This window comes from Nannospalax galili, unplaced genomic scaffold, assembly GCF_000622305.1.
Source record: "Nannospalax galili isolate Female #2095 unplaced genomic scaffold, S.galili_v1.0 scaffold1233, whole genome shotgun sequence".
Classification (NCBI taxonomy): domain Eukaryota; kingdom Metazoa; phylum Chordata; class Mammalia; order Rodentia; family Spalacidae; genus Nannospalax; species Nannospalax galili.
This window is the reverse complement of record NW_008333791.1, coordinates 613,531-627,143: the sequence shown is the minus strand read 5'-3', so window position 1 is coordinate 627,143 and position 13,613 is coordinate 613,531. Positions and strand designations below refer to the sequence as shown.

The 13,613-nt window shown below is 43.9% G+C and overlaps 2 protein-coding genes across 2 annotated transcripts in view; both read left to right on the top strand.

The window, feature by feature from the left end:
* The window catches only part of LOC103730305 (phosphatidylinositol 3-kinase regulatory subunit gamma), a 141,198-nt gene that overhangs the window by 14,621 nt on the left and 112,964 nt on the right, over window positions 1-13,613 (top strand). The gene's annotated exons all lie outside the window — the stretch shown is intronic.
* On the top strand, window positions 10,835-11,179 carry LOC103730304 (DNA-directed RNA polymerases I, II, and III subunit RPABC4-like). Its single transcript, XM_008828493.1, is given in 2 exon segments — window positions 10,835-10,989; window positions 11,158-11,179. Coding segments are annotated over 2 exon segments (177 nt in total).

The window sequence follows — 13,613 nt, the reverse complement described above, 5'->3', positions numbered from 1 at the left end:
AACCCCTTCTTGTTGTAGAGCTTGTGCAATGACACAGCAGATAAAAGCACTTGTTACCAACCCTGAAGACTTCAGTTTCCAGGACCTACATGGTCACATGGATGGTAGAAAGAACTAGGTCCTGAAAGTGCCCTCTGACCTCTACATATGTGCTGTGGTACTGGTATGTACACACACACACATATACACAAATAATTTTTTTTTTTTAAAGGTGTCACTCAGCTGGGCATGGTGGCACATTCCTGCAGTCCCAGCACTTGGGAGGCAGAGGCAGGCAGATCTCTATGAGTTCAAGGCCAGCCTGGTCTACATAGTGAGTTCTAGGACAGCCTGGGCTACAGGGAGACTCTGCTTCAAAAAGACCAAAAAAAAAAAGGTGTCACTCTGTAACCCAAGCTGGCTTGGCCTTGGATTCTCCTTCTACCTCAGCCTCCTGGATTAATTTTTTAAAAAAATTTTAAATTTATGTGTGGGGGTATATGGTGTGTGTGAGACTGTGGGCACACACATGCCATAGCACATAAAAGGAAGTTAAAGGACAACTTTTGGGAGTTGGCTCTCTCCTTTTACCATGGATTCTGAGGTTCCAACTCAGGTCATCAGGCTTTTGGGGAAAGTAGTGTTACCCAGTGAGCAATCTTAGCAGCTCTAAATTGGTTTTTCTGAGACAGGATTTTATTTAGCCTAGCATGGCTGGGAACTCACAATGTAGCCCAACCTGGAATCCAGAGCAGTCCTGCCTTAGGTTTCTAAGTGCTAGGATTTCAGATGAGAATTACCATGCCTGGCTTTTCTTGTTATTTGAGATAGGGTCTCATGTAGCCCAGGGAAGCCTAGAATTCAAAATCCTGCTTTAGACTACCAAGTGCTGAGATTATAGGCCATGCCCAGCTAGGAGGACTTCTTTTCTTCTTCCTTCCTTCCTTCCTTCCTTCCTTCCTTCCTTCCTTCCTTCCTTCCTTCCTTTTTTGTGTATGGATGTTTTGTATGTGTGTGCACATGTGGAAGCCAGAGATAATGTAGAGATCTTCCTCTACCACTCTCCATCTTTTTTTTCCTCTTTTTTTAAATTTAATTTTTTCAAATTTCATGCAGTATATTTTGATCATATTTAGACCTCCTGCCCCCTTGGCATCCCTCTTATAGTCCTCTCACCAGATTTAATGTACTCTGTTATATACATTAAGGCCTATCGTGTCAAATTTGTGTCCCCAAATGCCCTTCCGTGTGGGTCCATCCACTAGTGCCATATCTAACATCACACCCTTAAATCAGACTCGCTGTGTGGGCGTGGTGGTGCATGCCTTTAATCCCAGCACTTGGGAGGCAGAGGCAGGAGGATCTTTGGGAGTTCAAGGCCAGCCTGGTCTACATAGTGAATTCAAGGACAGCTGGGGCTACAGGGAAACCCTGTCTCAAAAAGACTTAAAAAAAAAAAAAAAAGAAACCAGACTCTCCCTCTCCCAGCAGTGATGGGTTGTCAATAGTTCCTTAGCTAACGCTGAGCTTCTTACCCACTTCCCTGCGTCTATGTTGGGCATTTGTCTTGTTTAAACTTGCAAAGGTCTTAAGCATGCTGTGAGTTCAAATGAGTAACTTCCCAGTTATCTGGTAAATTCTGTTTCCTTGTAGTCACCACCCCTGGCCTTTAGAATCTTTCCACCCTCTGTTCCCTGAACCTTAGGTGTAGGGGTTGCATTGTAGATGTGTCACTTAGGGCTGGGCAACTCACAGATACTTATTCTCTGCTTTTAACCAGTAGTGGAACTTTGTGATAGTTTCCATCTGTTGCTAAAGCTCCTTTAATAAGTGGTGAGAGGTACACTTGCCTGTAAATATAACAATACATATTTATTTATTTTAAAAATACTTTGTTATTTTTATTTTACATGTGTGTATGTAAGTGCACCCATGTTATGCAATGCCCACAGGGGTCAAAAGAAGGTGTCAGATCCCCTGAAACTGGATTTACAGATGGTTGTTAGCCACCATGTGGGTGCTGGGAACAGAACCCAGGTGTCTGCAAGAGCAGTCATTTGCTCTTAACCACTGAACCATCTCTCCAGCCCTCAAGGATACATATTTAGAATACAGTAAGAAATTACTTGGTCTTGCCAGGCGTGGTGGTGCATGCCTTTAGTCGCAGCAAAGGCACGCAGATCTCTGAAATCAAGGCCAGCCTGGTCTACAAAATGAGTGCCAGGCCAGCTGGGGCTACAGGGAGACCTTGTCTCCAAAAGACCAAAAAAGAAAAAAAAATTACTTGGTCTAGGATGTGATGAAAGTGGGTTTTTCTCTAAGGTCTATGCCATAGTATTTGGCTATGCTTACAGTAGCACTCATGAGTTCCCTTCCACTGAGCAGGCCTTAAGTCCAGTTAGACAGCTGTTGATTACCCTCAAGATAAAAGTGCCACTATTACGCTAATAGACATTATTTTCTAGTCATTGCTGTGGTTCATAGACTTTATAGCTAAGTAGGATCATTGATTGATTTTTTCCTTTAGCAGGGAAGAGGTTTCCAGGTCAGTTCTAGCTTGATTGCTCCAAATCCTATTCCTGAAGTATTTCTGGTTTTCAGAAATAGGGTCTTACCTTCAAGTTCTTGGAGGTAATCAAGGACTGCCTGTGTTATTTTGGGAGCCTCTTGGACTATCCTAACAATTCCCTTGCCTGGCACTATGTTTTTTGTTATATAGCTTTTAGCTATACACGTGTGTGTGTGTGTGTGTGTGTGTGTGTGTGTGTGTGTTTCAGTAGGCTTTTGAACATTTTTTAAATGATTAGTCAAGGCTGGGTGTGGAAGCACATGCCTTTAATCCCAGCATTCAGGAGGCAGAAGTGGGCAGATCTCTATGAGTTAGAAGATAGCCTGGTCTACATAGCGAGTTCCAGATCAGTCAGATCTACATAGTGAGACTCTGTTTCTTAAGATTGGATGGTGGGTTAAACAACCTAGAATTTCAGGTTATTAACTCTAAGTGAAAATAATCCATGAGGGTTCTACATATGGTATATGGAATTAAGAGATGCATTGCTCCATGACAGCACAACTAAATGTACACTCATAGAATCCTACATAAAACTTAAGGAAGGCATCATTAAGCTAATTCAACATAAAAAAATGACATCTAGAATGATCACAAGAATTAAAACTAAATGTGTGTGTGCACACAGGGAGGCCAGAACTCAATGTCTAGTGTCTTCCTCTACTGCTCTTTTTTTTTTTTTTTGAGACAGGGTCTCTAACTGAAACCAGAGCTCACTGCTTTGCCTTAGATTGGCTTTTCAGAGATCCCTTGGGATTCTCCAGTCTTTGTCTCTCAGCACTGGGATTATAGGCATATGCCACCAAGCCTGGCTTTTTAAAAAAATATTTATTATTTTTATTTTATGTGTATTGTCTGCATGTGTGTTAGTGAACTCATGTCATGCAATGCCTTTGGAGGTCAAAAGAGGCTATCAGATCCCATGGAGCTGGAATCATGGTCAGTCGTTAGCTGCTATGTGGGTGCTGGGATTCGAATCCAGGTCTTCTGCAAGAACAGCCAGTGTTCTTCATCGCTGAGCCATCTCTTCAGCTCAAAGCCTTACTTTATATGTGGGTCCAGACTCAGGTCCTCAAGCTTGTGCAACAAATAGAACTTTACTCACTGAGCCGTCTTCCCAGCCCCTGGAAAGACTTTGAATAACAAGCGTAGCTAATATTACATTTGGGAAGTTTTCTATAGTTTCTATATAAAATTTGGCAACAAAAACTTCTGGTAAGAAATTTTGGTCATTTGAAAACACGGTCATTACTGAAAGGGAAAGAACGTGCATGCCTCATATGCTGTGGGAGGCAATCTAGCAGCTAAATCCAGATAGTGCAAGCAAAAGACTCAGAGCCAGGGCCAGAGGTGATCATGGCAATGTAATTGCTCTAGGGATTTTTCAATAATCTTTGGAACATTTTTGGTAATGAAGATTTGAGCCAATCTTATCCCACTCTTAAGAGGCAGATAGACTATTAGCTAACAACATGATTGTACTCCCTAAAACCTCCTTAAAGCCTTCCCTGTAATAAAAGAGAAAGACCTGAGACTTTCTTTTTTTATAGCTAAACACTTTATTTAAATATTTGATTAACATTAAATCAGCAGTGATTTGTAACATTGTCACTTTTAGTATCTTTGAACCTTGTCATGTTTTTTTTTTTAATTTGTGTGTATTTGTGTGTGTGTGTGTGTGTGTGTGTGTGTGTGTGTGTATGTGTGTGTATCCATGCTTGTGGATTCCTGAAGGAAACAGAAGAGTGTATTGGATCTTCTGGGGTTTGAGTTTCAGGTAGCTGTGAGCTGGGAACCAAACTCAGGTCCTTTGGAAAAACAGCAGGTGCTCTTAATCACTGAGTCATCTCGTTAGCCCATGATTTGGGGGGTTTTATTTATTTATTTATATTATTTTTTAATTAATTACTTTCTGTTTTGGTCTTTTTGAGCTGGCCTGGATCTCACTATGTAGACCAGGCTGGCCTCCATCTCACAGAGACCACCTGCCTCTACCTTCCAAATGCTGGGACTAAAGGTGTGTGCCACCATGTTTATTTTTAGTTATTTTGTATATGTATGAGTCTTTTGCCTATGGGTAAGTTCAACAGTGTTTTGTAATGCCTGGGGAGACTAGAAAGAGATGTCAGATCCACAAAAACTGAAGTTATGAACAGTTGTTCGTGCCATGTGAGTGCTGGGAACTGAACCTGGGCCCTTTGGAAGAATAGTCAGTGCTCGTAACCACTGAGCCATCTCTCCAGCCCCTGTATTTTGTTTTCTTGAGACAAGGTCTTGCTATATAGCTCAGACTGGCCTTAACCTTTATCTGCTTCTCAAGTACTAGGATTATGGGCATGTACAAACCTGTTTGTCTCCCAATCATTTTTCTTAAATCTATTCTACTTACCTTCCTCTAATTTATTTTTTTGTTAGCTACTTATGGTCTCTTTGCTAGAGTTTGATCACCATTGCTGTATGATTGCCAGCACTTACAATTTGCTATGTACTAAGCTATGGAATGTTTTTAAGATGCCCATTGTCACCAGGCGTGGTGGCGCATACCTTTAATCCCAGCACTTGGGAGGCAGAGGCAGGCAAATCTCTGTGAGTTCTAGGCCAGCCTAGTTTACATAGACAGTTCCAGGCCAGGTGGGGCTACAGGGAGACCCTGTCTCAAAAAGACAAAGAAAAAAAAAGATTCCCACTGTCCGTGGAAGAAAGAATATCTGTACATTAATAAGGAGCATATAAAGCAGAATAGGTCCAAAGGAATAACAAGCAAAGTGCTCTGGAGTTTAATGGCAAGCTTGCTGAAAGAGGTCACATTTGGTTAGATGATCAAGGAAAGGTTTTTCATGAACACAGGAGGAAAGAAAAGGTATAACCTGGACACAGAGACCCATAAGCCCAAGACACAGATGGGGAAAGGGAAATGGCCTGAGACAGTCAGCATGGGCTTGACTGCGAAGTTAAGAAGTTCAGATTTAGTCTATGAATGTCATCAAACACTCTTAGGCAGGAGGCGACAGAGTCATAATTATGCCTTTAAGTGATCCTCTGACTGCAATGGGAACAGAATTAATTGAGAGATGGGGAGGATTCTGGTGGGACAATCCAGGAAACTGTGAGAACTGACCTTCGGGATGGAAATGGGTGAGGATGACAGAAATGCAGGAAGAAACAGAAGACACTCCAGCTCTTCCCTAAGGAGCCTTGAGAAGCATAGTGGGATTGCCCCAAAGTGGTCCCTGAAAATTGTGCAGCTCACTCTCCTGGAGCGGGCTTTAAAGACTGTTTAAATAACCAAGTGAGATCAGGTACTGTCAGTTGTAGTCATGGAGAGACCTTTTGGAGAGGGGAAGTGGACAAGAGGGACATGTGTTTGCCCTGGGCATCTTGGAGAAGCTGCTATTTTGACATTGGCGAAACTGCACTAAATTTCAGTAACTTTGGGCACCTTGGGAGCTGCTTGGGGGGATCAGGTTTTTTTTTTGAGACAGGGTCTCCCTGTAGCCCCCATTGTCCCAGAACTCACTATGTAGACCAGGCTGGCCTTGAACTCACAGAGGTCCTCCTGCCTCTGCCTCCCAAGTGCTGGGACTACAGGCGTGCGCCACCATGCCCGGCTACTTTTTCTTTTTTAAAAAATGAAATTGGTTTAAAAAAATTATTAGGGGCTGGAGAAATGACTTGGGTTAAGAGCACTGGCTACTCTTGTAGATGACCCAGGGTGCAATTCCCAGTATCCACATGGCAGCTAACAACTGTCCGTAACTCCAGTTCCAGGGGATCCGACACCAATTTCTGATCTTCTCGAGCATTGCATGTCATGGGTGCACTTTACATACATGCAGGAAAAACACTCATACAAATAAGAAAATAAATAAAAAATTTAAAGTTATTACATTTACTTATTGTTTGTGAGTTGTGTGTTAGCACACATGCAGTGTGGTGGTCAGAGGGCAGTTTGTAAGAGTTGGTTCTCTCCATTCACCATGTAGGTCCAGGGTATCAAACTCAGGTGGTCAGGCTTGACATCAAGTGCTTTTACCTGCTGAGCCATCTCTCTTGGCCCCCTGTGTAGTTTTCTGTTTGACTAAAGAGGAGTCTTGCGGGTAGACTTTGGAAAAGAAGGGGCTGCAGGGAGGGGGCCCAACAGCTTGTTATTATAATAGCCCAGCTGAGCATTTTTTCAGCTTCAAGCATTTTTAGCCACATTAGCTGATTAACTGACAGTTTGTTCAAGTGGAGATGAGGGATGGTAGGAGACAGCAAGCTCATGCCTGATCACACTTCCAGGGTCTGGAGGACACTGATAACGTGACTGCCAGAGTGTTTGTGTTTGGACAAGGGCTAATGGACAGGAGCTAATTGACAGGCTCTAGGGCCTTCTGCATGACAGTCAGCTGATTTATCCACAATAGTGTGATAAATACCCCATTCAGTCCAGGGGCAGTCATGGCTCAGAGAGATCCAGTCAGACCCTGTTACTGATCTAATGACAAGTGCACAGCTGCTTTACCATAGATGTCTTCTCTGGAGAGCAGTCTCTGTGTCCAGGAGACAGAATGAGATTCTTCATGGTCAGAAATGTCACATATGTTTTGTTTTTTTTTTTAATGGGGGAAATTCTCACATTGAAATCCAACAAGCAATAAATTCTTGCTATTGCTTATTTTTTATAAGGAAAAAGCAGGGAAAAAAAGCAAGCATGGTGGCTCATGCCTATAATCCCAGCACTTAGGAGGTGGAGACAGGAGGATTGCCAGAAGTTTGAAGCCAACATCGTGAATTTCAGGTCTGCCTGGGCTAGAGTGAGACCTTGTCTCAAAAAAAAAACAGAAACAGAAGAAACATCAGTGGAACAGACTTGTTCAAGACAGTTTCTGGGGTCTCTGTGCTGTTCCACAGCTCTGTTCTACCCTTTTGCAAATGCCGCACTATCTAAATCTGTCATTTTAAAGAAAATATGTAAGTGAAATTTTTAGATAATATAACAGTAAGTATTCCAGCATGCTGAATACATTGAAGAATATGAAGAAGGGCTGGTGAGAAAGCTCAGTGGGCACTTGCCAACCAAGTCTGATGATGTAAGTTCAATCCCTGGAACCCATGTGGAGGTGGAAGAAGGGAACCAACTCAACAGGGTTTTGTGACCTCCACACGAGCCCCACATCATGTGTACACATATACACACTAATAAATAAATACATATATAAATAAGTAAATTTTGAAAATTTAAAAAATATTTTATTTATTAGGACATCAGATCCCTTGGAACTGTAGTTATGGATGGCTGTTAGCTGCCATGTGGGTGCTGGGAACTGAACCCTGGTCCTTTGCAAGAACAGCCAATGCTCTTAACCACTAAGTTGTCTATCCAGTCCCCCTTTCTCTTTAAAAAAAATTTTCTTTCTCTCTCTCTCTCTCTCTCTCTCTCTCTCTCTTTCTTTCTTTCTTTCTGACAGTTTCTCCATGTAGCCCCAGTTGGCCTGGAACTCGCTAAGTGGCCTCAATCTCATAGCGATTTCCCTGCCACTGCCTCCTGAGTACTGGAATTAAAGGTGTTCACCACCACACCTGGCTAGATACCATTCTTATTTGGTGTTTATATTTCAATAAAACTGAGACCATATATTTGTGCTACTTATTAATGTTCACTCAATTATCATTGCATCCTTTGTAATGAATTGAGATAGGTTTAAAATACTTTGTAAAATTACTAAATTTGGGGGTTGGGGATTTAGCTCAGTGGTCAAGCGCAAGGCCCTGGGTTTAGTCCTCAGCTCCAAAAAAAAAAAAAAAAAAATTACTAAATTTTATCGTGTTTGAAAATTTCAGTAAGTATAGAAAAATAGCATCTTTCCCATGTCATAGAATAGATATAACTTGAAAAAGCATATATACTGTTTTCTTCCAGAGTGGTTTAAATGAGTCTGGCATAGATGTACAGCACTCAGGAGGCTGAGGCCTGAGTATCATGAACCTGAGGCAAGATACTGTCTCAAAAAAAAAAAAATTAAATTAATTAAAATAAAATTTAAGCTGGGGCTACAGGGAGACCCTGTATCAAAAAGACCAAATAAATAAATAAATAAATAAATAATAAATAAAATTTAAAAACTAGGCATGGGGCTGGAGGGATGGCTCAGTGGTTAAAAGCACTGACTGCTCTTGCAGAGTATCCAGGCTTGGTTTCTAGCACCCTCACGGCAGCTAACAACCATTTATAACTCCAGTTCCAGGGGATCTGACACCCTCTTCTGGCCTCTGCAGGCAGTGCATGCACAAAGGCACTTACATGCAGGTAAAAACACTCATACACATAAATTTTTTTTTAAAGTAGGGCATGGTGGTACACGCATGCAATTCTAGCACTTTGGAGGTGGATGTAGAGGAGAATCAGGAGTTCAAGATTATCCTTGGCTACATATGGGGTCTAGGACAGTCTGGGCTATATAAAAATTAGTCTCTAAAAGAAACAGGCTGGTGGGATAGGTAAGCGGATAAAGGCAATTGCTGCCAAGCTTGATGACCTGACCTACATGGTAGAAGAAGAGATTTCACTCTCACAAGTTGTTCTCTGACCTCTCTGTGTGCACTGTGACGCAAAAGTCCACAGGCATGTACACACACACACAAATAAATGAAAAAATGTAATTAAAATTTGAAAAAACAAGGAAAAATGAAGTTGTTGTAATGAACCCTTTTTGGATTAAGTGAGCTAATGAGATACTTCTGGTTTTACAAAGTTTTCAAGTATGGATGATTTTGAAACAATATTCATGGGAAGACTGTTTATAACAAATTCACTTTTTGTTGCTTTTTTGTTCTTGTTTTATTTATTTGTTTAGTTTTTTGAAACAGGGTCTCCCTGTGGCTTCAGCTGTCCTGGAACTCACTATGTAGACCAGGCTGGCCTTGAACTCACAGAGATCTGCCTTCCTCTGCCTCCCAAGTTCTGGGACTACAGGTGTGCGCCACCACACCTGGCATGTGTTTATTTTTTACAAAGCTATTTTTAATACTTTGGGGTGTGCCCCACAGGAATAAAAACCACTGTGAAATGTTTCATCTCCAGGAGTGGCCCAGGGTCAGAGAGGCTGGCTGAGAAGGAAGCCCAAAGCGTCTGGCTGCAGACTCAGGGCAAAGGGAATTGTCATGGGTGCTGGGGCCTGTATGCATCATAGTAGGAAACTAAAGCATGATGGGACTGGCTCCAACACACACAGGTAAAGGACAAGAGGGTTGGACACAAAGCCCCAGAGCTACTTTGGTTCCTTCTTATTTGCCCTTTTCTGCTTTTGCTGCCTGATTGATCTCCGAGTCCCTTTGCTTGCAGCAGCAGAAGGCCAATCATCCTAGGCGCTTTCCCTTAACCGAGTAGGTCTGCTTTTTCATATAATTCTGGCAGCTGAGCTTATGCTGGTTACTGTGGTCATAGCGACCCCAGAAGTTCCGATCTGCCTCCATTGTGTCTCCTCATTTTGACCGACATTGCAGGCCTGTATTTATTTTTATTTTATGTGTTTTGCCTGAATGTATGTAAGGGCACCACATGGATGCAATCCCCTGTAACTGGAGTTAAGAACAGTTAGCCGACACGTGAGTGCTGGGAACTAAACCTGGGTCCTTGCAAGAGCAGCCAGTGCTCTTAACTACTGAGCCATCTCTCCAGCCCTACTATTATCTTTTTAAAAATGTTTATTTTATATGTATGAGTGTTTGCCTACATGTATGTATGTGCACCACTTGCATGTCTGATGCCAGAGGAGATCAGAAGAGGGTGTGGGATCCCCTGGAACTGGAGTCACAGATAGTTGTTAGCCTCCTTGTGGGTGCTGGGAACCAAACCTGGGTCCTCTGCAAGAGCAACCAGTGCTCTTAACTGTTGAGACATCTCTCCAGCCACTATTTTACTATCTTAATTAGAAAAGAAAGGAAGGAAGCAAGGAAGGAAGGAAGAAAGGAAGGAAGGAAGAAAGGAAGGAAGGAAGGAGGGAGGGAGGGAGGAAGGAAGGGAAGGAAGGAAGGAAGGAAGGAAGGAGGAAAGAAGGAAGGAAGGAGGAAGGAAGGAAGGAAAGGAAGGATGGGAAGGAAGGAAGGAGGAAGAAAGGAAGGGAAAGAAAGAAAGAGAAAGAAAGAAAGAAAGGAAGGAAGAAGAGGGATACTGTTCTGGAAATCCTATAGCCTAAGTCACAGTTAAAAGGAACAAAAGTACATAGTGAATACTAGACCAGCCTGAGCCAGTAGTGTGTTGTTTCAAGTATGGAGTGAAGTTTCCTTGCTGCATAGGAACTAGTAATGGACACCTAGAAAGATGTTCAACCCTCAAAGTTGTAGCCAATGATATATATCTCAGGAAAATGTCACACAGGAAATGAAACAAAATCCACAGATCCAATCAGACACAGAGAAAGTGAATACAGAGTAATGTACAAGAAAGAGACTAAAATAATGTTTTTGTTGTTTTGTTTTGTTTTCCAGACAGGGTCTCACTATGCAGCCCTGGCTGGCCTGGAACTTGAAATGTAGATCCAGTTGGCCTGGAACTCACAGAGATCTACCTGCCTTTGCCTCTCCAACTCTGGGATTAAAGGCACACTCTATCACACCCAGCCCAAAAGGTTGGTTTTTGATGCTCAGTGATACCTGGGTATTCATGAGTGTCTTCATTAGTATTTGCAGTTTGCCCCACTCATGTTTCTCATTGTTGTACAGCTTTTGATTTAGCACGCTATGAGTGCAACTATATATTTCATTTTCAAAAACCAGCCAGTCATGGTGCACACACACACCTGCACACAAGAACACTTACATGGGCATACACCCTACACATGCAAATTAAAATAGCATATCATCGGGACTGGAGAGATGGCCCAGCAGTTAGGAGCACTGGCTGCTCTTGTGGAGGACACAAGTTCAGTTCCCACCACCACAACATGGTAGCTAACACCCATCCTTAATTTCAGTTTCAAGGAATCTAACGCCCTGTTCTGACCTCTGCAGGCATTGTATGATATGGGTGTACTTACATACATATAGGCAATACACTCATACACATAAAATAAAAATAACAAAATATTTTTTAAAATAATATGCAGTGGGCTGGAGAGATGGTTCGATGGTTCAATAATTCAGTGGTTAAGAGGACTTACTGATCTCTCAGAGAATCAGAGTTCAGTTCCCACCATCTACATGGTGGCTCACAACCATCTGTAACTACAGTGCCATAGGATCTGATGCTGTCTTCTGGACTCCATGGGCACCAGGCACAGAAGTGGTGTGAATACACACATGAAGACAAAACATTCATACACAAATAATTCTTTTTTTTTTTTTTTTTTGGTCTCCCTGTAGCCCCAGCTGGCCTGGAACTCACAGACATCTGCCTGCCTTTGCCTCCCTGGTGCTGGGATTAAAGGCGAGTGCCACCACGCCCAGCTAAAAATAGATCTTTTAACAAAATGAAAAAAAAAAATAATGAAAAGATGAGGCCAGACTTGGTGGCGAATGCCTTTAATCCCAGCACTCAGGAGGCAGAGGCAGTCTAATCTCTGTGAGTTCAAGGTCAGCCTGGTCTACATAGTGAGTTCCAGGCCAGCTGGGGCTACAGGGAGACCTTGTCTCAAAAAACAAAACAAAACAACAACATCAAAAAAAAACCCCCAAGACTACTATCCTCAGGCCTCTTGGGGTAAGTCTAGAGCACAGCCCTCCGTGCCAGGACTCCCTAAGCCACATTCACCCTTCCATCCCCCCACCCCCCACCGTTCTATACTCCTAGTTTGGGCCTGCGCCATTCCTAGTCTTGGGGCCCCAGACACCTGGGGAACCAATACTGCTTCCTGATCCTTCTCACCCAGACCCACTCAGTCCCTTTCTTGGGCCCCAGGAGCACCGCTTCTGGTCCGGGCCCCACGCTCACCTCTCTCTGCTTCCCTGGGCCTGCACCACCGGCTAACTCTCCTAGCCTGTGTTGGGGACCCCTGTTGTGTAAAGTAGCAGTCTCTCCATGTCTGGATAGCCTATGGGCTTGGCTTCATATGCAGAGACTCCTTTTATCAGCAGGGTGCCTTCCCCGGCATCTTCCTGACTCATCTTTTGAAGTAGCCATGGCCGCTGGCTCTGGAACTGCCAGCTTTTCCTGTATGATTTTCAGGCAGTCTGACAGCCTGGCAGGAGCCCATTTCCATATGTAAATAGGGCATCCCACAAAGTACCTATCAGCTAAGGCTTTTACCACTACCCCCTCAGTATAAAGTATCCTGGTTTTCCCTCAATAATTGAAGCTGGATCACTAAGGCCTGGGCCGAGCTGAGTCACTGAATAAAGGAGCTGTACCACTGACTGAGCTGAGTTCTGTGTCTTACTGCCTATGATCCAGCCTTCCCAGAGAGGGCTGTCTCTTCCTAAGCCGCGACTCACAGAAATCCAGCTTTCGCTGTCTCTGCACCTCCCCTCGTGACCCGGCAGCTGACAGGTCGAACTTAGAGAGAGAGTACACGGTGGAAATTGGGACAGAACCTGACCGGGCCAGCCACAACAACGCAGAGAAGCAGGGACCTGCCTGGGGGCGCAGCGATCAGTAGAGTCGCCACCACCCAGTAGACGCGGAGACCCATAGCAATGCGGTGCAGGACACGCGTGCACCCCAGCAGACGCGGCCCGCTGGACCCGCTGCACTCCAGCAACGTGTGGGAGACCGGCACCACGCCCAGCAGCTGGCGCCCCGAGATCCCTGCACGCCCATAAGCCTGCACTACTATCCTCAGGCCTCTTGGGGTAAGTCTATAGCACAGCCCTCCACGCGGGGACTCCCTAAGCCACATTCACCCTTCCATTCCCCCCACCGTTCTATACCCCTAGTTTGGGCCCTGCGTCATTCCTAGTCTTGGGGCCCCAGACACCTGGAGAACCAATACTGCTTCTTGACCCTTCTTGCCCAGACCAACTCAGTGCCTTTCTTGGGCCCCAGGATCACCGCTTCTGGTCCTGGTTCCGTCCTCACCTCCCTGTACTTCCCTGGTCCTGCAACACCCGCCAGCCTCTTTCTGGGGCTGACAGCCTCTTTCTGGGGCTC